This window comes from Sebastes umbrosus, chromosome 3, assembly GCF_015220745.1.
Source record: "Sebastes umbrosus isolate fSebUmb1 chromosome 3, fSebUmb1.pri, whole genome shotgun sequence".
NCBI lineage: Eukaryota > Metazoa > Chordata > Actinopteri > Perciformes > Sebastidae > Sebastes > Sebastes umbrosus.
In genome coordinates, this window is record NC_051271.1 from 15257704 (window position 1) to 15285588 (window position 27885).

The 27885-nt window shown below is 37.8% G+C and overlaps 3 protein-coding genes across 10 annotated transcripts in view; 2 read left to right on the plus strand and 1 right to left on the minus strand.

Moving 5' to 3' along the window:
* The window catches only part of acsl1a (acyl-CoA synthetase long chain family member 1a), a 28094-nt gene extending 16438 nt beyond the window's left edge, over positions 1–11656 (plus strand). For 2 of the 3 annotated variants that reach the window (XM_037765429.1, XM_037765428.1), the window contains exons 5-21: positions 18–119; positions 1428–1527; positions 1653–1828; positions 2073–2105; positions 2294–2345; positions 2435–2508; positions 3945–4022; positions 5250–5384; positions 5644–5778; positions 6371–6466; positions 6563–6635; positions 6738–6826; positions 7310–7426; positions 8737–8880; positions 8997–9098; positions 9178–9249; positions 10373–11656. In XM_037765429.1, the coding sequence (XP_037621357.1) occupies positions 18–119; positions 1428–1527; positions 1653–1828; positions 2073–2105; positions 2294–2345; positions 2435–2508; positions 3945–4022; positions 5250–5384; positions 5644–5778; positions 6371–6466; positions 6563–6635; positions 6738–6826; positions 7310–7426; positions 8737–8880; positions 8997–9098; positions 9178–9249; positions 10373–10513 (1719 nt within the window). In that variant the 3' untranslated portion in view covers positions 10514–11656. Of the gene's footprint in view, positions 1–17; positions 120–1427; positions 1528–1652; positions 1829–2072; positions 2106–2293; positions 2346–2434; positions 2509–3804; positions 3883–3944; positions 4023–5249; positions 5385–5643; positions 5779–6370; positions 6467–6562; positions 6636–6737; positions 6827–7309; positions 7427–8736; positions 8881–8996; positions 9099–9177; positions 9250–10372 lie in introns of all 3 variants that reach the window. The other variant, XM_037765430.1, reaches the window with a different exon arrangement.
* Positions 11657–14298: 2642 nt separating this feature from the next.
* Positions 14299–23020, minus strand: primpol (primase and polymerase (DNA-directed)). 2 transcript variants are annotated; one of them, XM_037765449.1, is made up of 14 exons: positions 22897–23020; positions 19832–20128; positions 19623–19717; positions 19398–19536; positions 17522–17669; positions 17335–17431; positions 17104–17243; positions 16736–16898; positions 16555–16652; positions 16323–16409; positions 15094–15202; positions 14935–15011; positions 14748–14794; positions 14299–14629 (listed from the first exon to the last, which is right to left on the minus strand). In XM_037765449.1, the coding sequence occupies exons 2-14, from the start codon at positions 20003–20005 to the stop codon at positions 14396–14398; spliced, it is 1608 nt and encodes a 535-aa protein (XP_037621377.1). In that variant the 5' UTR covers positions 20006–20128; positions 22897–23020; the 3' UTR covers positions 14299–14395. The 2 variants fall into 2 exon arrangements, with proteins under 2 accessions (XP_037621377.1, XP_037621376.1); XM_037765448.1 differs by having other exon boundaries at positions 17104–17246.
* A 1466-nt stretch (positions 23021–24486) lies between these two features.
* On the plus strand, positions 24487–27777 carry si:ch211-145b13.6 (ecto-ADP-ribosyltransferase 5). Of its 5 annotated transcripts, none has more exons than XM_037765470.1 (5): positions 24487–24629; positions 25256–25386; positions 25604–25692; positions 25804–26519; positions 27328–27777. In XM_037765470.1, exons 3-5 carry the CDS (start codon positions 25642–25644, stop codon positions 27401–27403), a joined length of 843 nt encoding a protein of 280 aa, XP_037621398.1. In that variant the 5' UTR covers positions 24487–24629; positions 25256–25386; positions 25604–25641; the 3' UTR covers positions 27404–27777. The 5 variants fall into 5 exon arrangements, with proteins under 5 accessions (XP_037621398.1, XP_037621396.1, XP_037621399.1 ...); XM_037765468.1 differs by having other exon boundaries at positions 25607–25692; XM_037765471.1 differs by lacking the exon at positions 25256–25386 and having other exon boundaries at positions 24611–24629; positions 25607–25692.
* Positions 27778–27885: the final 108 nt, after the last annotated feature.

Genomic DNA, 27885 nt, shown 5'->3' on the forward strand with positions numbered 1-27885 from the left:
TCTTGTTTTTTTCACAGGTGGTAGACCGAGCGGAGCACATCGGCTCTGCTCTCCTTCACAGAGGACACTCTCATACAGGAGACAAGTATATCGGCATCTTTTCCCAGAACAGGCCAGAGGTACATCAAATAGCATCATCCATGTGCTAATGTTGCGTAGTTCTGACTCAGATTATCCCACAATGCAATGTAAAACGTGTGTGTACAATCAGTAGTCACCAACCAAGAGCTCATTGCCATGATGCATTGCAAAGACAGAAAAAAGGTTAATATAGTGGTGCAGGAATGAGTCGTAAAACACGGAAATGAGTTAGCATTTTAGCACTTTCGGTTCCCTTGTCTGGAAGTCAATGGGCTTTTAGTTAGATGCCTAAAATAAGGTCTGTGGTTAACACAAGCTGAAGAGATTTTAACGTTTTGTTCTACGATATAAAACGTGTCTGTAAATATCATACTAGTGAATTTTGAAACTTCTACGCGTCTTAAAAAAGACAGTCTCTAACAAGTGGCTAACTGAGACTACTAAACGTCATCACGCAGAACACTAGTCTGCCTTTAGCTTCGTGGAGTCGTGTGACCGTGGTGTAATTCGTTTATAGACTAATGTTAGCTTTTTACATCTGGCGATTGCATTCACGCTTCGAAAATCAATTGTGAAGATTTATCTTGCTGAACCAAACGTGTAAGTATCATAAACGTTTGTTTGCCACAGAGTTTATTTTCTGCAATAATCCAAATGCCAATGGAAAAATCCCATTGGCTTTTTGTTGAGGGAACCACGACGATGCTAACTTCCTGGTTTGCCCTTAAAGCTTACTGAAAGAGGCTGGGACACGGGTCTTGAGCTATAGGGTATGACGCAGTGTAACTGGAGCTGCGGTCGTGCGTTTCTATTGGCTCAATTTCGGCGAGTGCAGACCAGATTTTTACTGCGCATGTGTTGTATCCTTAATGATATGACGTGTGACATCTCCTCTTATCACCCTCCTTGGTTGGCCTACAAAAATACGTCATCTCTGCTTCACTCTATTAAAATGACTGCTGAATGAGAGCGATGACCTAAATAGTGTCCAAATTTGTTTTATTGGTTTTGCCATTTGACGCACCACATATAGCTCGGTTACACACCTCTGAAGTGCTGCCCACATCTCAGATTTTTTTTCAGTGAGTCAAACAGATTATCAAATGAATTCAGTCTGATGGCCCAACATACAGAATGCTCGTTTACATGCGCACTAGTATCCTGGTTATGATCAGGATTTTGGAGTATCCTGGTGATGTTTTGCGCGTGTAAACTGCATATCCTGGTTTCAGGAGTATCAGCATTTCTTTTTTATTTTGGTAGAAAACAGATCAAAATTACCAATGAAAAAATGAATTGAATGAAGACAATCACTTCATTACACCTGTGTTTTTTTTGTCTCTCAGTGGACCATTTCAGAGCTGGCCTGTTACACATACTCCATGGTGGCAGTTCCATTGTACGACACACTCGGCACCGAGGCCATCGGCTACATTCTCGACAAAGGTACACTAAAGTTCACCTTCAAGCACTAACCACACGCCACCTGCAGAGCTTTCGCATCACTCAAGATCAAGGACACTGATACTGACACAAACTAAGTGGTTGATTTGGTGCCGTCTGTTTTTCAGCTGGCATCTCATCAGTGATCTGCGACGTACCCGAAAAAGCCAGAATCATTCTGGACTGTGTCAGCGGGCAAGGGCGAACGGTGAAGACGATTGTGATCATGGAAGCGTTTGACAGCGAGCTGGTGACACGTGGAGAGGAGTGTGGAATTGAGATTCTGAGTTTGAAGGAGTTTGAGGTGAGAATAACAAACTAATCTTCTTTCTGTACATTATTACAACATGTATAGACTGAGCATCAACCGTCAGCAGATGTTCAGGCGAATTAGCTGAGCCTCCTGTGGTTGCTGTTAGAGTCTAACTCATCCAGTCGTGTTCTGGTTTGAACTAAATGGAAATTAGGCCCTGAGGCGCTGCATGATTCTTATCAGCACTTCCTGCAGACACGCTATATCTCACTGTACGTTTTGTATTCTCTTCCAGGCCTTGGGTAAAGCCAACCTCCAGAAAGCAGTGGTGAGTGACCTGTTGACGCTCTTACTTCTACTACAATCAGAATCATCTTTTGAGCTTAGATAATTCACTTGTAATCAGCAGGAAGATGAGGTTTTGCACTGTACTAAAATACATAATTTTGCACATTTATAATGCAATAGCAATTCAAGCTTTATATGCATTAGTGTAGATCTGTGATCTGATTACAGCCCCCTAACCCAGAGGACCTCGCACTTATCTGCTTTACATCTGGAACCACAGGTAATTACACAACTTGTTTACAACGCTGACCTGATGGAAATGTTCATTTTGTTCTTCACGTTTAATCACGATCATCATTTTCCTTACAGGAAACCCAAAAGGTGCAATGCTTACTCATGGAAATGTAATCTCCAACACTGCAGCTTTCATTAGAATGACGGAGGTAAACAAACACGCCAGCTAGACTTGGAAGATATCACATTTAAGTATTGAATCTGAAGATGAATGGCATTGTTTTTAAGCTGAATGCTTCTGTTTTTCTGCTTTTCTTAACTCAGAAATATTTCCTTTTTTATTCATTTATGCAAGGTGTAATTTCCACTGGTGTTCCCCTCACTTTTTAAAATCATTGTTTTCATTCTTAACCTGAGAGTAAGACTGCAGATACTACTCAGAGCTGGAAAAAGTTCTTCTACCTCATCTGCATGTATACAAATCCTTTAATATATGGTTTTGCTTACAGTCAAAGGAACAGTGTGTAACATTTCGGGGGATCTATATGCAGAAATGGCATATAATATTCATAACTATGTTTTCATTAGTGTATAATCACCTGAAACTAAGAATCATTGTGCTTTTGTTAGCTTAGAATGAGCCCTTCATATCTACATAGGGAGCGGGTCCTCTTCACGGAGTTCGCCATGTTGCTCAAACCAAACACTAGCTCTAGGGAGAGCCTTTCATGCTTTCAGCTGATTAAAATATTTAATCATGATTAATCGCAAATTAATCACACATTTTCGTATATTTTCAAAATGTACCTTAAAGGGAGATTTGTCAAGTATTTAATACTCTTATCAACAACGGAGTGGACAAATATGCTTGCTTTATGCAAATGTATGTATATATTTATTATTTGAAATCAATTAACAACACAAAACAATAACAAATATTGTCCAGAAACCCTCACAGGTACTGCATTTAGCATGAAAAATATGCTCAAATCATTACATGACAAACTGCAGCCCAACAGGCAACACTAGCTGTCAGTGTGTCAGTGTGCTGACTTGACTGTGACTTGCCCCAAACTGCATGTGATCATCATTAAGTGGGCATGTCTGTAAAGGGGAGACTCGTGGGTACCCATAGAACCCATTTTCATTCACATATCTTGAGGTCAGAGGTCAAAGGGACCTCTTTGAAAATAGCTATGAGCTAAATAGCTATTTCCTTGCCAAGACATGTTTAGGAATGCAGGAAACGGCATCCTCCCCCTTCTTTTACACCATTTGTCTGAATTGTTTCACACCAACTTCTGAAACCAAACCTACATGCTTGCATTCATGAGATACAGATCACATAAAATAGAAACGTTGAGCTGTTCAATGGACCTTGCTTGAAATCGAAAATCCCCGTCTGACTCAGGTTGACCCTCTTTGACCCCTTTATATTTCCCCGTCTGTCTCGCCTCTGTTCCTCCCTCGTCCTCCTCCTCCTCCCCCCGTATGTTGTCGTCCAGGCCACACTGACACCCACCAATAAAGATGTGCACATCTCCTTCCTCCCTTTGGCCCACATGTTTGAGAGGGTGGTGGAGGTACAGTACGCCATGCTTGACCTGCACACATGCATGTGTTTTGCTTTGTGTGTTCTCCACAGGTACACTGCATGCTGACCTTACATGACATTCATGTATCCTATCTCCCCCTAGCTCACATGTTTGAGAGGGTTGTACAGGTATGTGTTGGACTTGTTTACTTTCATACAATGACATTTTAAGTTGGGTTTAAAGAGTAAGAGTCAGAATTATTAGGAATTATTGAAATGATAGTTTTGTCTAGTTTTAAAAAAAAATCTGTGTAGTAATGTGTTTTCAATTTGTATTAGTCATAAATAAAAAATAAAGGTGAATTAATTAATCTAGTTTTATATGATATCAATACCTTCACTCTAGCTCTAAAACTGAACCTGCTACAGCCTCTGAAAGGGATCGCGGGTCTTGGGGGGGTTAATGGCAATATTTAGCCTAAGTGGCATGATGTCCTTCCAACTTAACTTCTTCATCTTTAGGTATCTTTTGGAGTGCTGACCGAAATGTGTCTGTAACACCGAGTATCTAAATCTCTACTGAAAGTTGGCATGACATGATTGGCCAGATTCGTAATATTGTTTATTTATTCTTTGAGTAGATATTTCCAAATTGAAGTCATAACTTTGTTGCTGATGCTTTTGAGAAATTTGGCTTATTTATGTTCAATTAAAAGTGAGGTTTTATAGAAAACACATTTATTATCCTCAAAGTAAGGCATCAAATAACCTGCAGCTTTAAAAGAAAGTGAGAAACTGTGTGGTGACTACCTTAGCTGTTTTGATGAATTTGTGATCCATAAATGTCCAAGCATCCTTGACCTTCAAGGTAACTCCGTAGCACGACTGCTAACACCTCTGAATTTGGATAATACTGCAGTGGGTTTAAATAACAGATACTGGATATGTGAGCAGCGTGTTCCTGCATTAGAGGAAGCTGCAGAATCAGGACCGCAGTCCAATTACCGCATGTCTAGGTTCCTAGTTTTTCACAAAGCCTACTATCTTCAGTGTAAATGCTTGTCATTGTTTGACCATTTTAATTAAGTTTAAATAATTGTGACAATTAAGTTGTGCTCACTGCCTGTTTACCCCCATGATAAATGTTATCAACCAGTCAAATGTCAATAACTAGCCAAACCATAATCTTTTCTTTCTTAAACCTAAGGATTTAGTTTTGGCGGCACGTAATTTAACACTGCGGTCACTAACTACGGTCCTAGAAATGCGGCCCTGAAACTGAAGCCTCTTCTATTGCAGGAACATGACGTTGGGATATGAAGTGAAATGTTCAGAACAACACTGCCCTCTTGTGGTTAAATTGTCACACTGATTTAACATGCAACGAGTAGGAATAACCAGCTCCCTTTTCATCAGGGTGTCATTCTCATCCATGGGGCTCGAATCGGCTATTTCCAAGGGGACATTCGACTATTGATGGATGATTTGAAAACGCTGCAGCCGACAGTCTTCCCTGTGGTCCCACGTCTCCTCAACCGCATGTTTGATAAGGTCAGAGTTTATCTAATGACACTCATGTTAAAGTTTACAAAACTCATAGTTAAGAGAAGAGCCAGCTGATTCACTATTTTCATACATTTTTTCAGAAAAAATTCCCTCTGTGACTTTAATGTATTTTGTGTTTTATTTTTTTACTCAATTAAGTTACTTACTAATTTCCACAAGTCCCATTTCTCTGGTCTGCTGCCTTGTTTAATGTTTGATATTAAATGTGGTGACTTAAACTAAAGCTGGTCTCAATTCTCCACAGGTATTTAGTCAAGCCAACACGCCGCTGAAGAGATGGGTGCTCGATTTTGCTTTCAGTAGGAAGGAGGCAGAGCTTAAAAGTGGTGTGGTCAGAAAGGACAGCCTGTGGGACAAACTCATCTTCAAGAAAGTGCAGGTAAACATGGTATCTTGTGTTTTTGTTCCAACTTGGGCTTACTTCTTCCACTTGCTTTAAAAAAATATGCCTGATATTACTTAGATATTACACATACTTAGCTTAGCTTTGCCCAAAACTGCATGTGATTACCATAAAGTGGGCATGTCTGTAAAGGGGAGACTCGTGGGTACCCATAGAACCCATTTTCATTCACATAACTTGAGGTCAGAGGTCAAAGGACCCCTTTGAATATGGCCATGTCAATTTTTCTTGCCAAAATTTTGCATAAGTTTGGAGCGTTATTTCACGTCCTTCACGTCAAGCTGCTGCTAGAGTGATTGCGTTAATGCGTTACAAAAATTAGTGGTGTTAAAACGATTTTGCGTTAACTTTGACAGCCATGATACCTATATTTATTCATTTTATAATAGATATTCTTTTAAATTGTTAAAGGCCATATTTTTATTTATTTATTTTATTATTAAAGGTCATATAAAAACCGATCACATGACAAGTTCCTTACTCTACTCTTACTCTAATAATTAAATCCCCAGTGGGTTTTATGATGTATAATAAACAATGTTCTTCCTGTTTGTTTCACACTTTGCAGGCGAGTCTGGGCGGACGTGTCAGACTCATCATTACAGGAGCAGCACCGGTGTCCCCAACCATTCTGACGTTTCTACGAGCTGCACTGGGCTGTCAGGTGAGCCACATCCACTCGCCCATCTCATTGATTGGCAGTTCTTTATCGATAACTTTTTTTATGAATGTCTCTAAAAACATGCTCCGTACTCAACAGTTTTATGAAGGCTACGGCCAGACTGAATGTACAGCTGGGTGCTCCATGTCGATGCCCGGGGACTGGACAGCAGGTAAAAACTCTTCGATTCTCATGTATTACAGCCTATGAGGGGAATTTACACACTTCTTTATTTAAACCATGAAACTGAACTGTGACTATTTTGTGTCTGCAGGTCATGTCGGGCCTCCTCTGCCCTGCAACTCTATCAAGCTGGTGGATGTGGCAGAAATGAACTACCTGGCAGCCAATGGAGAGGGAGAGGTGAGGAGTCCTTTTTTTTTAGTAATCAAATACATGCAGTCGGTCAGAAAATGTATTTATTTCTAAAAGAGAAATGGGAAAATTTGTATGATAAATATTTTATTACAGTGTAGTGAGAGTTAGAAAACATACTTGACTGCTGATGGGAATGTCATTGGTTTCTGACCAAACTTCTGCAAGACTAGAGTATTGGACACATACAATTTGAAACTGATGATGGCACCACATGAACAGTCAGCGAATCACCAAAGTGACTACAATTCATCCTGAGGGAGACATGAATGTCCCTCAATGACTTTCATGCCAGTCCATCTAGTAGTTGTTGAGATATTTCAGTCTGGACTAAATCGTCGGAGCGACAGACATTTCCATCCCTAAAGTCGTGCCACTGGTATGGATAAAGATTTGGTATCATCTGCATGTGCGCCGCCAGTTTCAAGATTTGTGGAAATGTGATTTTCATGTTGTCATCTCTCCCTTTAGGTGTGTGTCAAAGGACCAAATGTATTCCAGGGATACCTGAAAGATCCTGAGAGAACTGCGGAGGCAATCGACCAGGATGGATGGCTGCACACAGGAGACATTGGCAAATGGCTTCCTGTGAGTAAAACTATTTATCTTTGATTATAATAACCGGTGAATATGTAGTTAATTAAAGATTATTAATTGTTATTTTACTGTTAACAAACAATGCAATAATTAATAATGATATAATTTGTTATTTTAGAGCAAGGTGTAGAGAGAGAGAGAGAGAGAGAGAGAGAGAGAGAGAGTGGGAGATGTAGAGGAAGAGAGATGTAGAGAGCAGGACAGAAGGGGAGGTAGAGACAAAACAAATTATTTCTGTATTGTTTTCTACCATTTCCATGTTCTTTTTTTAAATATCTATATACTGGAATTTGCTTAATGAATTGTATATATATATATGTTTTTGTTTTTATTTTGTTCTTTTTTTTCTCATTATTGAATTGAAGCTTTGGCAATATTCTTCACCTAACAGTCATGCCAATAAAGCATATTGAATTAGAAAAATTGAATTGAGAGGGAGCAAATTGTCGAGAGAGTGAGAGCTATAGACAGAGAGATGTAGAGAACTGTTGACAGAAAGAGAGAGCAAGTGGGAGGGGTAGAGAGGGAGCTAGAGAGAGCGAGATAGATGGAGAGGAAGAGAGAGACAGATATATGTTTTTGTTTTGTTCTTTTTTTTCTTATTGAATTGACGCTTTGGCAATATTGTTCACCTGAGTCATGCCAATAAAGCATATTGAATTGAAAAATTGATAGATGGGGAGGTCGAGAGAGGGAGGGGTAGAGGTAGAGAGATGGAGAGGTAGAGCGAGGGAGATGTAGAGAGAGAGAGAGCGTGAGCAAGCTGGAGATGGAGAGAGAGAGAGAGAGAGAGCTAGATGGTGCGGGAGATGTAGAAGCTGTAGACAGAGAGAGAACGATACAGATGGAGAGGTAGAGGTGTAGAGCGTGGGAGATGCAGAGAGAGAGGGAGAGCGAGCAAGATAGAGAGAGCTGTAGAGCGAGAGATGTGGTGAGAGCGAGAGCAAGCAGGAGCTTTAGAGAGGGAGGGGTCGAGAGAGAGAGAGAGAGTTTTACAAATAGCATAGCTTACTCACATCATTGTCTTTGTTGCCGTCTCAATGGGAACAATGGTGCTGCCTCCACCAGTCTCATATCGGGGTCTACACTGATCCAGTTGCACAGTGTCGCACAACGGCCGGCTTCATTGCTGAAGTCCGACAACATAGCAAAAAAAATAATTCAATTCATGCACGAGTTGATTAAAGTTGAATTTTAAATTAAAAACATGATATTTTACTAAATCTACTCGCGGATCACTTTGAGATGCATCAATAAATCGATTTTAAATTTCAAGTTGTATCTCTCCTGGTTTGTTGCAGAACGGCACTCTGAAGATCACTGACAGAAAGAAGCACATCTTCAAGCTGGCACAAGGAGAATACATCGCCCCCGAGAAAATAGAAACTGTGTATAGTCTCAGTGATCCAGTGGCCCAGATATTTGTTCACGGCGAAAGCTTACAGGTAAGTAATTACTGTGAAACTGATGTAGCTCTAAATGTCAGATATTCTCACCATAATGCAGTTTGCGCCAGTTTGTGTGGCGCTGATCTTCTTGTTGTCCGTGATGTGGTTTTCAGGCATGTCTGGTGGGGATAGTGGTACCTGATCCAGACTTCTTACCTATTTGGCTCAAGAAAAAAGGGATTGAAGGCTCCTACTCTGAACTGTGCAGTAACCAGGTAAGAGTTATTACCATCAGCAGCTCAAACACACAGCCACGCGTGCTATGCATGCTAATGTTTTTCTGACTGTCTTTAGGATGTGAAGAATGCCATTCTGGAGGACCTCCTGAGGTTGGGCAAAGAGGCAGGACTCAAGTCTTTTGAACAGGTGATTGTTGCCATGTTTGAATATTGTTATACATGTGTTTTTGTTACTGCCGTTATTGAGGATGGTGGATGATATTGTGATGAGTACAGTAAGAAGGATTTTTAAAATGCATGGACCTGTACAGAATGAGTGATCAGTTGGATGGGCATGGATCAGGCTCCAGTGTTTCCCATTAATTATGTCCACCACAGTTTCATAATGAACCAACAATTGCACTTCTCAACGGATGGGATTCAACTCGGCATGTGAGGCATGGCCGCTTGGTGTGGGAGGATCCCCTCGTGGGTCCTCGGACTTGGTGCTCGCTGCACTCTCACTCCTGTTCTCAGTCCGCATCGGTTGACAGTCGTGCAGGAGAAAAAGGTGCAGCGAGCACTAAGTACATGGCCGCTTCGAGGGGTGCTGTAAAGCTCACAGCCGGAGCCGCAAGCCACTATCATCCCGGGCCTTTCCAAGCCGACCTAGAGCCAGTCGCGGGCCAGCCAGCGCCGATTAGAGGACCTACGAGGGGATTTCCCACACCGAATGGCCGTCGCCCCACCCATTGAGAAGTGTACAAATATTTTCAGTTTATTAGGAAACTGTGGCGGGCGTAATTAATGGGGCCTGATCCAGCTGATCACTCATTCTTCCTTCTGTACAGGTCCATGCATTTTAAAATCCTTCTTACTGTATCACAATATCATCCACGGTGCACAATAACAGCAGAATCGCCTGCTTCTACACATTTCCCATCATAGAGAAAACAAACCACTGCTCCTTTGTTTTTCCCGAATCGGTGATTCCATATAATTATTTCTCATCTTCAAATTAGAGCTGATATGATTAGCTGATTAATTGAGCAAAAGAATAAATTGAATATATTTTGATAATCGATTAAAGGCATTTTTCAAGCAGAAATGACAGTTACATCTTATCAAATGTAAGAATGTGCTGCTTTTCTTTGAAACAAGCAATTTGAAGACATCACCTTGTGCTTTAAGAAAGAAAGAAAAAATACTTTGGCTGCTTGATAAACCAAATAATTAATCAGGAAAAAAAATCAGCGGATTAATTGATGTTAAAAATAATTGTAAATTGCACCACTACTTCAAATATGTATTTTCACTTTTTGTCTCTGCAGGTGAGAGATATTGGGTTGCATCCTGAGATGTTTTCTATCCAGAACGGCCTGCTGACACCCACTCTGAAGGCCAAGAGGGCTGAGCTTCGGAGCCGCTTCAGAGAGCACATTGATGAACTCTATGCCAAAATTAAGATGTAAACTGGGGTCGAGGAAAAGAGAGGTAACTCTCATTTAGAGCACACAGTCAGACCCGAATTAAGTGAGAGGGATTTTCCTCAATTAGTCTGTTAGTGACGATCTGAGAATGAAACTCAGTTTGATGTATGTATTGTCTCCGCTTCATCTAGTAACTGTACCACCAAATTTTCCCTGCTATCACTGGCTAATTAGGTCAAAATATGTTACTGGTAAAATGTATCTAGGAGTAACGGTTAAAAAACACAAAGGGGGAATCTGACTTGATCATGCCTTATACTGCCATTAAGTCTGACTGCTTCACAGTCAGAAAGGTTAAAAACATTTCTGACTGTTTTTTATTCTTGGGAGCCGCCGAAAAAAATCTTATGAACATGCTTTTACAACAGTGACTAATATTGACTATTTATATCCTAGACTATTTAATGTTTTGGTCTATCTATTTAAGTTGGTATTTAATGTAATCATTAAATCTGTAAATAGTGTATCTGCTGAAAAGTATATTTGTATGCAGAGTATTGTACCTGATACTCTGTAGTTGTAATTTCCTGCATTCCCATTTTTCTCATTGCTTAAGAACAGATGAACCGGTTTTAGTGCACAATTTAGTTAATGGCCTTTTGGGAATCACATTGCGACACTTTTTTTTTTGCCTTTGTTGGTTGTTTTCATTTTCTTGTTACACTGCATGGGAAATGTTGAATGTTATTATACTCTACATGCAGTGCCTCTTTTTTGATTTTCACATTTCAGTGCCACAGAAACAGGATAAAGCTGCATACCGTCATTTGTATAATGCACTTAAGTTGGGGTAAATATTTAAAACACTGGCATTACGGTTAATTTAAAGTAGCACGTTTTCAAAATTTATTCCATTTCCTTGTTAACATTTCCTTTTAACGAAACGAAGCAGCATCTCAGTTGTTTGATAAAAGATTTAGTTGTGAATTCAGATTTTTTGACTGAATTATGATCATTACACATCTAATCACGTTGAGGCCTCCTTGACATTTCAAGCCATATAGTTATTTTGTTTTTTTAACGACTTATGATTTGAAAAGGGCAAAGGTGCAGTTGTGCTGAAGTTGTAAGTACAGTATATTTATTTCTTAACTGTACCAAATAAATACTTTATTCCAAAACTGATGTTGAGTGTCGTCTTTTATACTTTGATGGATCCCTGAAAAGGCATGCCTGATTTCTAAGTATTTTAGCTAGAAACCTATTATTGTTTTGTTGTGATTGTCAATAACATAGATTAAGCCATGTATCTAGAAGTACCCCTGTTTTCGTTTATAACACGCTCCAATATAGTCATTAGCAGCTATAAGGATATTTAAATTTGTATTATTGTGCAACAGTCATGACTTCTACTTTTTGGCATTCATTATCCATTTACACATCAGCCTCCACTTATGGATGTACAGTAGGAGTTAGGGTTGATGACAAATCCATTAGCATCTGCTTACAACTACATTATAATGTTATAAACCATTACTTTTTCCTACATGCTACACTCTTTAACTTTTTTGACATAGTATACTGCAACTTTTTTCCTTTTTCACATACTATTGTTTTTTTAAACGTATAAAACTTCTTTTCGACATGCCATACCATGACTTTTATTTTTAACACTTACTATATGACTTTTTTCGACACAATGTACTATGACTTTTATTTTGAATACTTACTATATTACGACTTTTTATTTTTTTGACATACTATACTATGACTTTTTATCGACATAATACTATGACTTATTTTAACACTTGGTATATTATGACTTTTTCGACATATGACTTATTTTTCCAACATTCTATATGACTTTTTTTCAACATACTGAACTACGACTTTTTTTGATGTACTATACTATGACTTTTTTTCGACATACTATATTATGACTTTTTTTTAAATTTTCAACATACTATACTATGACTTTTTTTTTCGACATATTATAGTATAACTTTACGATGAGTTTTTAAATGAATTTCTTTTGGCATACTATACTATGACTTATTTCCATAAAAATTTTCGACATACTATACTATCACTTTTTTTCGACAAACTACTATGATTTTTTTTAATGAAATTTTTCGTCATACTTTACTATGATATTTTTCATCAAAATCTTTAGTTATACTTTACTATGACTTTTTTCATGAAATTCTTCGAAATTCCACGCTGACTTTTTTTAATGAAATTTTTCGACATACCATACTATCTTTTTTTTAAATGAAATTTTTCAACATACTATACTATCACTTTTTTCATGAAATTTTTCGACATACTATCATATCACTTTTTTTCATAAAGTTTTTTGACATACCATACTATGACCTATTTTCATAAAATGTTTTGACATACTATACTATCACTTTTTCATGAAATTTTTCGACAAACTATACTGACTTTTTTAATGAAATTGTTCGTCATACTTTATTATATTTTTCATCAAAATATTTGACATACTATACTATGACTTTTTTCATGAAATTTTGACATTCCATACAATGACTTTTTTTCATGAAATTTTTCGACATACTGTACTATGACTTTTTTTCATAACGTTTTTTGACATACTTTACTATGAGTTTTTAAATGAATTTCTTTCGGCATACTATACTATGACTTTTCATACAAATTTTTGACATACTATACTATAATTTTTTTTCATGAAATTCTTTTGACATACTATATTATGACTTATTTTCATAAAATTTTTCGACATACTATACCATCACTTTTTTTCGACAAACTATACTATGATTTTTTTAATGAAATCTTTCGTCTTACTTTACTATGATATTTTTCATCAACATTTTTAGATATGGCATTGTATAGTATATTAAAAAAATAAAAGTCATAGTATAGTATGTCAAATAAAAGTCATATTATAGTTTGTCGAATTTTTTTTTTTTTTAAAGTCATAGTACAGTATGTCAAAAAAGAAAATATACTATGACTTTTTTAATTTAAGTCGAAAAAAAGTCATAGTATAGTATGTTAAACAGCAAAAAAGTAAAAAAGATTTTAAGTACAAGTACTTTTGATATACTATACTATGACTTTTTTAAAACATACTATAATTTTCACTTTTTTAAATCACTTTATCATCACTGCTCCTAATTGGGATTAAATGGGTTAAATGCAGAGGTCAAATTTCATGTATCTGTATAACAAATCTAAAGAAGTTTAAGTTCCCTCCTTCCTCGTGTTTCACATTGTGTGTAGAATATGTCAAATATGTGTAACATGCCAACAGCACCATCCAGGAAAACTTGTAAAGACAATCCAAGCAGCCCATCCTCCCACTGGGGACCATTTATAAATATGCAAAGAGACTTTATATGAAAGCCAAAATGCTGTGATTTTGAACATGTTTTTGTAATTGATGATATATTTTTTGAAATGGACTGATGCTTTTGTGATTGTTCAAATGTTTTATTGCAGGTTATACTGCTTCTAAATGCTACATAAAAGGACATGAAGTAAAAGGTTGCCGGTATCTTTGATGCTATACAGTAGGGCAATGTATCGATATTATATCGATATCGTGATATGAGACTTGATATCGTCTTAGATTTTGGATATCTTAATATCATAATGTAGCACAAGTGTTGTCTTTTCCTGGTTTTAAAGGCTGCATTACAGTAAAGTGATGCAATTTTCTGAACTTACCAGACTGTATAGCTCTTCTATGATTTGCCTTTACAAACGAGTATTTATCAAAAATATCATTGTCTAAATATTTTGTGAAACCACAAATAGTCAAACCAACAATATCGATATTGAGGTATTTCGTAAAAAAATATTGTGATATTTTATTTTCTCCATATTGCCCAGCCCTACTATACAGCCAGTGCAAAATAACATAAAACTCACCATCTACTGGGTGTCAAAATCTGCCATACATTTTAGCAGAGCGTCATCAGAGACATCCCCGCTGTTTTGTTCAAAGTCGTTGAGGCTCTCTAAATAGTCCTGGTCGTCCTGTCCGTCTCCCCACAGGTCAGCTGATTCCTCCTCTGGACACACTCCGCTCTGTGGGGTCTGGTTTGACGCCTGGCTGGGTTCAATGTTGCCAGCATCGTCCATTAAATAAGCCTGGTCTTCCTCATCCTGTAAGTGGACAGAAGACATGATTGTACACTTCGTCTTTGAGCTTTAAAAGACGACAAAATTATTTCCAATTTTAGCTTAGTCGGTCAGGATGCTAGTTAAAGTAAAGCAAACTAACCAGTGCCATGATGTAGCTGACGCAGATCTCCTGGGGCAGTGGGTAACCTGTAACATTAGACGTGTTTATCTCAGACAGGTTGTGTTACCACCATCGTGCACTTCATCCCCCCACAGACAGATCATGTGACCTTGAGTTGTTTTAAATACAAAAAGTCAGCATGGCAGCTCTTAGGGTCATAACTTACTTGAGGACCTGAAGTTCTTGCATTCAGGATCATGACACTTCTGGTACCACACTTCGTCTTTGAGGTCCACAATAATCCTGCAGAGGAGGATGAGACCAAATCAGAAGGGGAGTATAGGGCACACCTAAAGACTGTTAACGAAACATGAAACATACATACATGATGTTGTTGCTTTTATGAAACCTTTCCACGTTTTCACACCAGCGGTACTTTGCGATGTCGTAGACAAGCAGTTGTTCAGCAGCAAAGTAGTTCCATCGTCTGATGCCTGTTGAAGTAAACATAACACACACAGTCCTGACATTAATGATATAAACTGGTTTCTGAAACGTCTGTTGTGAAAAAATAAGAATAAAAATTCATGTCAAAATTTACCACAGTGTCTTAACAAACATTACTGACAAGCTACGGCTGTCAGGGAATATGACCTGAAAAAGCTGGCTTGTGTCTTCACATGACTTGATGACGAAATGTCGTCTAGGGCTGCACAATTAATCAATTTTATCGAAATCGCAATATGGCCTACCTCAATTTTCGAATCGCAGGAGGCGAGATATTTGTTAAAGGCAAAATATGTGTCAAAATACCATTTTAAATTAAATATTGTGGTGTTGCAGAGATGTCCTGTCCTACACGTCATATTCTACAGACTTAAGAAAACATCTTTGTTTGTTGCAGAAACCTGCAAAAATCAAACTACAATCATTTTAATATGTTTTTCAATGAAAATGAGAATAATGATTTAAAAAGGATCACTCCCTGTAATATCTTAAAACATATCGCAGTTGCAATATCAGTCAAAATAATCGCAATTACTGTAGATATTTTGTCAAAATCGTTCAGCCCTAATGTCGTCACAGCTAACCAGAATAGAGATGATATCTAATATCACATCCTGATATCAGTGTTGTATGGATATATTTACCAGCTCTACAAACACACCGTATACAGTATTTTAAGCACTTGTATGATGCTACAAAGCAGCACACATATTTTGTCTGGGGCTGAAACCAATAATCAGTTAGTTAATAAATGAATAATTAATCTGCAACTATTTTGATAATTTAACAAACATTAATTTGTTCCAGTTAATCAAATATGAGGGTTTTCTGCTGTTCTGTTTTATGTCATTGTGAATCTTTGGACTGCTGGTCAAACGAAACAAGACGTCATAAACTTGGGCTTTAGGAAATTGTGACATGAGCCCAAGTTTCACTGTTTCCTGTCAATTTATAGACCAAGCAATTCATCGATTAATCAATAAAATAATCAGCAAATTAATCGATAATGGAAATGATCATTAGTTGCAGCCCTAGGTCCCAAACAAGACGGTTTGAAAGTGGCACATCTTTTGCAAAAGCATATCTTTCGTCAGCCCGAACACTTACTTCCATGTACGCCGTCCTTTCTAACCACAGTTAATATGAAGTTGTCCACTTCTTGATGAGGGGATGACAGGCAGCCAGAAAGTGAGCCTGCCAGTAATGAATGGGGAAAAAGTTAAAACTATTTATGTTGACAAACATCAGGGTAAAATATTGATACACTGAATGATTATATAATACACTATGTGTGTATGTACAATATAGAGAGAAGCCTACATTGTCAGTTCAGTGTTACCTGGATATGTGGCGGATCCCTGCTGGCAATGAGGCTGCGAGGTTTTGGACTCCTTTGTTTCTGGGACGTCAGATGTAAGAATTCTCTGACCTGTGAAACTAATGATACACAGAAATGAGCTCTAATACTGTGGCTTTATGAAGGTAATATTTTCAGCACACAGAGTTAAAAGGTGTTGTACCTCATATTACAGACTAAGGAAGCCAAGAACACACTTTCCTCCACAGAAATCCCCTTCTCAGGTTTGCCAATAAACTCGTTGTCGTCTGCCACCGTGAATGCAGCGTTCTTTCCCACTTTTGATGACTTGTAGAGACGGAAATTTCTGTTTTTGGTATAAACACCTGTTTTTTTGTAAATTAATACAAATATTGATAAAATATATTTTGTTAATTCTAACCATAATTGCTGTATATTTGTATACTGGCAATGTTTACACAGAATTATGCTTAAAGGGGGTGCAGAATATATCAAGAGAATCATTTAATCCAAGTAAGTGTCTGATATAAAGGTGAAAAAGGACAAATAAAAGCTTGTAGTTTCTCTTACCAAGATCAACAAAGAGACTGTTTTGCTCATTCTTGTTTTTCACCTGGAGGAAGCTGAGGTCTCTCTCTTCCGGCTTGCGCCTCTTGGCTTGTGGACTCTCAGCTGTCTCTTCTGCCTTTGCTGGCGTCCCTTCAGAGACGCTGCTGTCAGTACATCATTGAGACAAATTACACAAAGTGATAATAGCAAAGACATTTTAATATTTATTTTTCACAAGTCTGAAAAACAAACCGTGTTTCACTGTTTTCTGCCACTGACTTCATCCCAACATTCAGGCAACTTTTGGCTGTGCTCAGGACTGGGTGAAGTATAGCATGAATAAACCTGCCTAAGAAACAAACAGAATAAATGAACTGAAGTAACATCGGAAAAAAAATAAATAATACATTTTGTTGCCTCCATGCAGCATTGAACATACCCACATGTATGTTGTCTTTGAAAGCTGCATTTTGGAGATTGAAGATGAGATGTCGACTGAACTTCTCTTCTGTGCTGGAGTCAAGATTCAGGACATTTTTTGTGGAGCATTCAATCCCATAAACTTCCATTAGCTTGTCACAAACATACTGTCAACACACAAAACACAGACAGGTAAATATACCGTATATCATACATCGTTATGGCAAGAAAGTAACAAGATAAACTACGACAGATCTAATAATCTAATCCAGTCTAACCATATGTTTCTCCCATGTGACAGAGTCGCCAGTCTCCAGAAGCAACTTAAACTACTATTCCCTCATAAACATATATTAGGGGTGGGCATTTATGTCAATATATATTGTCAAAACAATATAAAAATGTCTTTCGTATATATTTTTCTATATTGTTTCTATCACAATATAGGTTTGGCCTATATTTATCGATTTATTCTCTATACTTTCATTTAAAATAAATGTTAATTTTGCACTTAAGTTATTAATAAAATTAGTAAATACTCTTCATTTGTCAAGTATTTAATTCACAAAGGAGTATACAAAAATAGGCTTTACCATGAGGTTATTTTATATAGACTATTTATTGAATTACTAGAAAACATGCTATATCGTGATATATATATATCATTATCGAGATATGAAATGACCTATATCCTAATAGGAGATTTTGGCCATATCGCCCAGCCACAATATATATCCTCACATAGTGGAAGAAAACTCCGGTCCCAACCATTAAAACGTGGCTGGAACACCTAATCAATACCCTATATTTAGAGAAGATTCAATATGCCTTAAAACAACAAGCTGTCTCAGTTGATAGATTTGGGCACATAATTGCAGCAGTATCTTGAAACTTGAAATTAGAAGAATATGAGTGAAAGATAAACAGAAAAGGGGTGGACTTTTTTTGTTATCCCTGCTCCTATATTTTTACTTACTGAATGAATGTCAGATGAATACTTAAACACATTATTTGGTTTTATAATTGTTAAACTGAACAACATATGAATCATTGTTATCTGTATGTGAAAAAAGCTGCTCGATAAAAACAAAAAAAATATGTTTAAAGGGACTGTTTGTAAGAATCAGAAATGCTTGTTAACAGCGACACCTGTGGCTGTTGAGTCAACGAAAGTCAGCATCGCGCTCGTGCTTGTGCTCGCTCTACATAGACATGAACGAGCATCGCTCAAAACAGTGAGCTAAAACCACAATATCACTCTATATTTCACCTGCTTGGCAGTAATGTTAGCTGACCAGACGAAGGTCTCTCCATGAATCAATGCTTTTCCTGCCTCAGCCTCCCGACCGCGGCCGAGGGAACAGGGGAGACACCGGAGTTTTGGTCGGAGATGTAGCGTTTCTCGTTGCGGCGCCCCGTCACTTCACAAGACATGGGAAACCTCTGTTGGTCTGGAGGAGCTGCAGCATTTATTTCTGCACAAACGTCCCCTGTACATTCACTAGATATTCTCAGAGCTACTACCTCTCCTGCAGTGTGTAGTGTGCGCGCATGCACGTAAGAGTGGAGCAAAATAGCGAGAACGCGCGGTGTGTTAGTGAAGGCAAGCAGGCAGAGGAGCAGGGTACAGCAGAGACTCCGGCCCTGGAGACCAAAGCTACGGTCTCCTCCGCGTCCTCTGACCGCGGACGACACTGTTTAACAGACGGGCTTCACTAGATATAACTTTGCGGTTTTGGTGCTTCCGTGTAGTTTGTGTTGGAGTCTTGTCTGGACAGCGTAGCCAAGCGCGAGCGCGCATGGGACACCGACCCGCAATGATTTATACGTGTAAGAAGTTACAAACAGTCCCTTTAATAAGAACGTAGTGAGATATATTGTCAATGAAGATGCACCTGGATAAGTGATGCCACCATAGTTTTCCCATCAGCTCCTTTGTTTGAGGGCTTGTGGAACTCCAAGTCAAAGTAAAGCTTACAAACAGCGCCCTCTGGTATCACCTCATAGCAGTGCATCAAGGACTGTGTGTAAGTCCTGAAAAAGAAATCAAGAGACAAATCACCATTGATGCATCATCATCGCAACACAAAAGAAGATGCACCTTATTTTGCAATGTTTACCTGTAGTAATGCCACAGCTCACTGTAACTGGTAACCAGGAAGATCCTTTGACCCAGGGATGTCTTTTCTTTCTCAAGTGCAAAAACATGTACAGGCTAGGGAATACAAGGCACAAATGTCAGCTTTTTCCCCTTTACACACAGGACGTAACATCTAAGGTGCAGACTGATGAGATAGTCCCAGCCATCACAAAATGTTTGCGTTACTACCTCTTTGCAGCTCTGAGCGAAGCTGATAGCCATACACTGACGAGGGAAGAGCTTCCAGACGGAGGAAGGCTGGCACGGCCACAGTCGAGGTTTGTAGTGTGCGGCCAGAGGATTCAGCTGGAACGACTGAGCAAGCTGCTCAACCTTCTTCAGTCGGTCTCCCCACTTCCTCATCTTCAAGAGCTTCTCAAACACGTATGTGTGACCCCTTTTTTTCACCCACAGGGCAACTTGTTCATCATATATCCACCTCCAAAGTGAGGTTAGAGGTCAGCTACAGTGCAGCACCACCCAGAGCTGGTAGAAATACAGTATAAGTATCAATACCACAGTGTAATACATACTAAGTCCTGCAAGTAAAAGTACAGAAATATGAGCAGAGCACCCTGTACCAAAATTAAAAGCAGACATTAGAAAGTCCCCTGTCTACGGAGCCCCCCAAGGAGAACAAATCGTTCCCTCGAGTTAGGTATCACGTTCCCTCGAGTTAGGTATCACGTTCCCTCGAGTTAGGTATCACGTTCCCTCGAGTTAGGTATCACGTTCCCTCGAGTTAGGTATCACGTTCCCTCGAGTTAGGTATCACGTTCCCTCGAGTTAGGTATCACATTCCCTCGAGTTAGGTATCACATTCCCTCGAGTTAGGTATCACATTCCCTCGAGTTAGGTATCACATTCCCTCGAGTTAGGTATCACATTCCCTCGAGTTACTTCATAGAGCACTTCTTCCAATCATTCCTGACTGTCCACACATTGCTGATGTACGAAGCCCCCCTAGATGATGTACTTTGGTAAAGTTGGAAAGATATTGACAGATATCGTTGTTAAAACACAAACAACGGCTCTTTCTAACTGTAGTAAGGTAGACAACGAGCTACAACCTCATTTTAATCAACACATAACACATAACACATAACACATAACGTTGGTCTCTCTATGCGCAGCCAGCGGTGGGACGAGTGGTCAGGGACCGTCTACAAAATGCAATGCGGAAAAGAGAAAAATATTCAATAACTTCAGTGACTTGTAAAAATAAATATTTAAATTTCTTTGCTATTATCACTTTGTGTAATTTGTCTCAATGATGTACTGACAGCAGCGTCTCTGAGGGGAGGCGCAAGCCGGAAGAGAGAGACCTCAGCTTCCTCCAGGTGAAAAACAAGGATGGCCAAGACTGTCTCTTTGTTGATCTTGGTAAGAGAAAACACAAGCTTTTATTTGTCCTTTTTTTAACCCTTATATCAGACACTTACTTGGATTAAATGATTCTCTTGATATATTCTGCATCCCTTTTAAGCAATGCCAGTATACAAATATGCAGTAATTATGGTTAGAATTAACAAAATATATTTATCAATATTGTTTTTAATTTAGAAAAAAACTGTTGTTTACACCAAGAACAGAAATATCCGCCTCTACAAGTCATCAAAAGTGACACATCAATGATCTCCTCATAGTTGTACTACAACACTTAGTTTGGAAAAATATTCTTTTGCATAATTTGGTGAATTTTTAATGGGAAAAATATTCAATAACTTCACTTTTAGAAAGTGTAGTGCCATCAAAATGTCTTAATTAGTTTAATAAGTATAATCAGGAAGAGACCATTGATGTGAGAAGTGATTTTGGTGGTACTACACTGCATAATACTGAAGTTATTGAATATGTATCCCATTAAAAAATTCAAAAAAATTATGTAAAATCATATTTTTTCCAAACTAAATGTTGTATTACAACCATGAGGAGATCATTGATGTGTGGAGTAATTTTGATGGTACTACACTGTATAATACTGAAGTTATTGAATATTTTTCCCAAATTATGCAAACTTCTGCATTTTAAAGTCATTTGACTGCTCTATTAAAATGTTAGTGCAACAGAGCCATACATCCAGGGCTTTTAAATTTGAGCTTTCAGCCCAGTGAGTTAATTTGTTGATCAGACCAGACAAGAAAGTCTCACTTCCCCTCAGACATACTGGAAGTAGAGTAGAGCTCAGTGTACAGCGTCTGTGGTTGTGTCCTCATACCTCCATGGAGACTTGTGATCTGAAAATATGTGCTGAGTCACATTTCCTTCCTGTGTCTTTGTTTCCAAAGCTGTTGAAATGGGATCTTCCTTTTGTATGCATCGTTTTTGGAGGTGTAGAACAAGAACAATGGCGAACGTACAAGTAATTTCAGCAGCGTATTTCTGTTAGAGCTTTGTCTTTGAAGTTTGGAAAAATATGCTTTTGCATAATTTTAGTGAATTTTTAATGGGGAAAATATTCAATAACTTCAGTATTATACAGTGTAGTACCATCAAAATCACTTCTCACATCAATGGTCTCTTCCTGATTATACTTGTTAAACTAATTAAGATATTTTGATCGCACTACACTTTCTCAAAGTGAAGTTATTGAATATTTTTTCCATTAAAAATTCACCAAAATTATGCAAAAGTATATTTTTCCAAACTAAATGTTGTAGTACAACTATGAGGAGATCATTGATGCGTGAAGTCATTTTGATGGCACTGCACTGTATAATACTGAAGTTATTGAATATTTTCACATTAAAAATTCACTTAAATTATGCAAAAGCATATTTTTCCAAACTAAGTGTTGTAGTACAACTATGAGGAGAGATCATTGATGTTTGGAGTAATTTTGATGGCACTACACTGTACATTACTGAAGTCATTGTATATTTTTCTTTTCGGTGTTGCACTTTGTAGACGGTCCCTGACCACTGTTTGTGTTTTAACATCGTTTCTATTATGAGTTATTAATCCAGCAAGTTTGAATCTGTCAATATCTTTCCAACTTTACCGAAGTGCTTGAGTAATGAGCTAAATTAACGATTATATTGCGTTTCCAAGTAAATCACATGAATACTTCTTCTGCCACTGTAGATTGAAGACTAGCGTTAACCTGATGAACGTAATGACGTAATGACGTAAGTAACGTAACGTTGACTTTAACTAGGATTAACTTTAACGTTATATCTTTAGTGTCTTTAGGAGTAAACTGGCCATAACTCACTATCAGTTAAAGTTAAACACAGTCGAGTAGGTTACTTTACCGTGTACTGTTTAATGTCCAGGTACTGCAGTCCCGTCACTTTCTAACTCGGTGAAACTGTGGATGTAAACACACAAGGTTCCGCCTCTGACTCGTTTTCGTTTTGGCGCGTCCGGAACCGGAAATAGCGTCATTTCCGGTAATAAAACAGAAGCTGCATCTTTTTCTTATTTTTTATTAAACAAATTTAAATTTACAAACAACAAGGCTCATAGATCATTGCATTCAAGTAAAGGGACAAGGTGCATATAGAAAAAAATTATATATGAAAATAATAATAAATTAAATTAAGGGGAGTCATATGTCGTACCAGACAATAAATATTTGTTTTTACTGCCAATTATCGTCAATTGTTAATTAAACGTGTAGCCTTATGATAAAAGAAAGTGGACGCTTAAATATAGTATATATATAAATATACGCTTACGATGCATGTACTTTAAGCGTCCACTTTCTTTTATCATAAGGCTACACGTCTAATTAATAATTGACAATAATTGGCAGTAAAAACAGATATTTGTTGTCTGGTACGACCATGGCCGCATTAAGGGTACGACATACGACTCTGTTTTATATATATATATTACGATATATATATATGTATGTATTGTGGGGGTATCGTTCCTATGCAGAGGCTAGTTTAGTTTATTTATTGACTACACTGAGGGTGTTTTATGTTTAAATTATTTTTTTATTTTTTTATTGTGTTGAGTTGAGTTGAATGCTACTTATTTTGTACTGCAATTACCTTGTGCCTTTTCTACTTTTTCTTTTCTTAAAGCTGACTTGGTGTAAACTGCTCATGTACTTAGGTGCAAATGGCAAATAACACTCTTGAATCTTGAATCTACTCTACTGTCTGTGTTTATAACCAAACATATGACTTCCCGTTACATTTTTCAAACGAATAAAAGCCTTAAACACAGGAACACGAAATATAAATATAAAACCACTTATAAAATATCTCTCATATAGTGTTGCCATATCAAATGTGTCAACATGACTGTCAGAAAAATATATGAATCTAAGAGATGTTATTTTCTTTGGCTTTACATAAAAAGTGATGATTATTACTGTAAATAGCTTGCTGTGGGGTGTGTGTAATGCTGTTTAAAAGTAATGCATGCTGTTAGATGTGTTTGCATGCTGCTGTTTTATTTATAAGCAATGCTGTTGTGGTAGTGTAGTGGGCAAAACACACACACACACACACACACACTTACACTCTGCTTCCTGATTTTGTTTTGTTTTGTTTTCACGTAGATCTAAGGCATGTATAGCCTAACGCAAATGAAATGCATTTCTAAGAAATTGCATTGCACAATTTAACTTGACCTAGTGTTCGGTTTGTGCCTAGATCCTGGTCAGTAAGGGCCTACCATGGCAAGTTCACACAGGGTCTCGCACCCTTCCCACAACAGCGCTGATACAGTATATCCCTTTATACTACAGGTATAATGTATAATTATTTCAGACATCATACACTGACCCTCTAGGCTTTACAGCCGGCACTGCTTGGATCTAGAGAGGATGGGATGTTGTCAATCTAACACTCTTCCTCCTCCCTGAAAATTTGACCTTCAGCGAGCTACTGTACCAGCAAAGAAGGAAGGAAGCGAGAGGAGGTCAGGAGGTGGAACATAACATTGCAGAAGAGGAAGTAGCTACTCACAAGTCCCATCTCCAGGGAGCACCAACGAAAACACCATGTAGCCTACAGTATTTAGTCATCAGGTAAGCATTTGTGCAGTAACATGTGTTATTTTAATTAATCAACAGAAGAATGGGCGATGGGCATCGGAGGATCTTATCAGTACTTGTTTTACTATGTTTATTTTTATTAAAAGGTTCTGTGCTACCAACATTAAGCAAAGTATATTGTGCATTCCTTTCATACTGAATGCAATATTTGACAGCTTTATTGAGTGTTATCAAAGCTGCAAGCAGCAGCAAAGTAGTGTCTAATCTAGCTATTTAGTTGGACAAAGGGAAATTAAAAGTTTTGATATGGGTGGATTGTCAGGTTTCTAATAAAGGTTTTTGCTCAATTTGACCTATGTGACTGATTTTTAATCATTTATTTTACTTATGGGCATGTGAGTATTGTTTAATGAAAAAATGTGAACCTATCTTTTAAGAAAAAACTAAACAAAAGAAAGAAAGAAAGAAAGAAGAGACAGCATTTGGGTTAAACTGGGAAGTAAAGACAATTTGTTGCTGGGCTGTACCACTTAGGTTTATCTGGTTTATTAAAACATCTCCGACAAAACAGCAAGAACTTACTACAGTAACTCAGTAGCACTAACAGAACAAATAACTCGACATCAGGGCTCCCAAAGGCATACTATTTCCTTCCACAGGAAAGGAAAAGGCGTTGCTGAGAATGATAAGGTTTTACTCCCCCAGAAAGTGTTCTGCCCACAATTATCACTCTCCTGCAGGTTGATATACACAGATTTTTGCTCCAAGAAATTAATTTCCCTTGCTTAAGGTATGTGCCTTTAAATATTTGCTTTCATTCCAGTGTGTAATAATTTAAGCTTATCTGTGGTGGGAAGGTGGGTGCCATGCTCCAAGGGAGGAAAACTCATAACAGTAGATTGAGGGCTTGTCTAAACAAAGTATTCCAGAACATCCCATTTCTGGAATGTGTACAACTTTTTACTCAAGTTTGGTCCTGCAGTGCTTTTCTTGGATTTCTGTTTCAGCAGTCTGTGCAGATAGAAGACAAGAAGAGCCCTTCAAAATGTGCGACAGAAGAAAACTGCTTCTTGCTGCAATTGTGTTCTACTACAAAGTACGTATTGTTTCTCTTACAAATAGCCAATTGAAACCTGTTATGTTAGAATTAAAAAAGCAATATTCTCTCCTCTTGAAACTATCTTTTTAATGCCATACTCAATTAAAGGTGACTGCAGGGAGCCCAAAACTGCTGGACATGGCCCCAGATGCTGTCGATTACGTGTACGATGAATGCCGTAAAGAGGCCATGGAGACATTTATCCATTCAGGCCTCTTACAGAAAGAGCTAAACGCTAGTGAGGGATTCCAGAGAGCATGGAGCGCAAAAACTTCCTGTTCAAAGCTGATCCCTGGAGGAACAAAAGAACACACTGCTGCACTTTTAGCTTATGCTGACGGGGAGGCAGAATTTACAGAGACCTTTGACATTGCAGTAGAGACTACGGGTGGAAATGTTAGCACCTATGAAAACCACTTCCATTTCAAGTCCCTTCACTTCCTGCTCATGGATTCAATGTCGCTGCCGAATCCAAAGGAGAAATGCAAGATTGTGCATTTTCTCACAGACAAATACACGGCACAAAAGGGCTCAAAGATGAGATTTGGAAAGTTCACCAAAGTTCATTCAAGCTACAGTGCGGCTCAGAGTATGACTGACTTGGATGATCAAGTCATCTTTAATATCACTTCTTGCTTCTTTGTCAACCTGGGAGACGACATCTGCAGTGAAGACCAGGGTATGGTCCTCTTATCTCCAGCTGAAGTGTTCACTGTGGAAGCTGTCAATGTAATAACTGACGAGAGAAATGATGCTGAATACACTGAGATCGTTTTGAAACACTCTGAACTGAAGAAATCAGACAACTGCAAAAGTTTGTCACGGTAAGACATTTTCTTAAAAAAAATTAAATATTTTACTAAATCCTGTGATTATTTACAATGATGTTTTAATTATGAGGTCATATTTTATTTCTTTATCAAAACTGTGTGTGTGATCTTTGAATGTTACAGAATTCTAAAAAAATAATGAAGAATTGTTTGGCATCAAATATTTGAAATAGATAGAAAGACCAAATAAATTTACTTGACTTTGAAATAAATTTATCCAAGATAGTCTCTTAAAGTTCCAAGCTTAGCTTGAAGAGTGATATATTTTAAAACCCCTGAAAACCTGGTCTCAGATCTTTAGTATTTCTCTAAAAACTTAAAGGGGAACTACGCTCATTTTCCAAATTCATACATGTTATTCTTATGGTCTAAGACAGTCCAAAAATATAATTACACAAGAACAACTCGCCCCCAAATCCAAAAACTAGAGTGCTAAAACTCAAACTTGTGATGTCATACGGTATAAAGTGTGGAGCTGCTCCAAAGACAATGAATGAGGAAAGATGTTAGACAACACTGAGAGCACTCAGGAAAATGTTCAGGAGCATTTCAATGGAATTGCATTGCTAGGCAACAGCTCTGGTCCATGTTTATTTCCTGTCAGCTGATGTCATTCACATACACAACAGGAAATAAACTGGGACACATTTGGAATGTTTATGTTTACGACTGTGAGAAGGACTGCGTCAGAAGAGTACAAAGAAAAGCTATATCGCTCATAATAAGAAGCTGATTTTTCAGGGTCTTTAAGATATTTTAATATTATAAATATTCCCCTCTCTCTTTGTGTCCATCTCTTTAGGTCCCCAGCTGATGGCTCCACCCAGTGGCTTGTGTTGATGCTCGTGGCTTTATCTCTTTTTTTCTTTAACTATTGAAAACAAATGGAAAGTAATCAGCAGATTGCACTGAGAGTTATTACAACAGAAAACGCTGCTTTGTTTTTTTATAGTTGAACAATAATCTGTTTTGCTGTGATGCTGCCAATTAAGGTGCAGCAAGCTTTTGTAGTCAGCTGCAAAAATGTAGTCATAACACTATTTTTTAATCACTTCAACCACATTTTCTATACGAATATCAGTGGAAATATACTGCTTTAATATATGAGTTGAGCGTTACATAAACAAATAAACAGACTGCACTGCTCTTGTCTTGCCTTATCATTTTTTACACCTGTATGTATATATATTCCAGGGCTGATTTTTGAGCACCTGTTCATGTGACAACTACAATAAAAGCAGTTTGCAAACAGTGAAGTCATCAAATTCTTCCAGAGAGAAATATGACTGCAGTCCAGCACCTGTGGAGCACAGCAGAACTTTTAAAAGTTGTTAAGATATTACAGTGTATTTGTGACTTT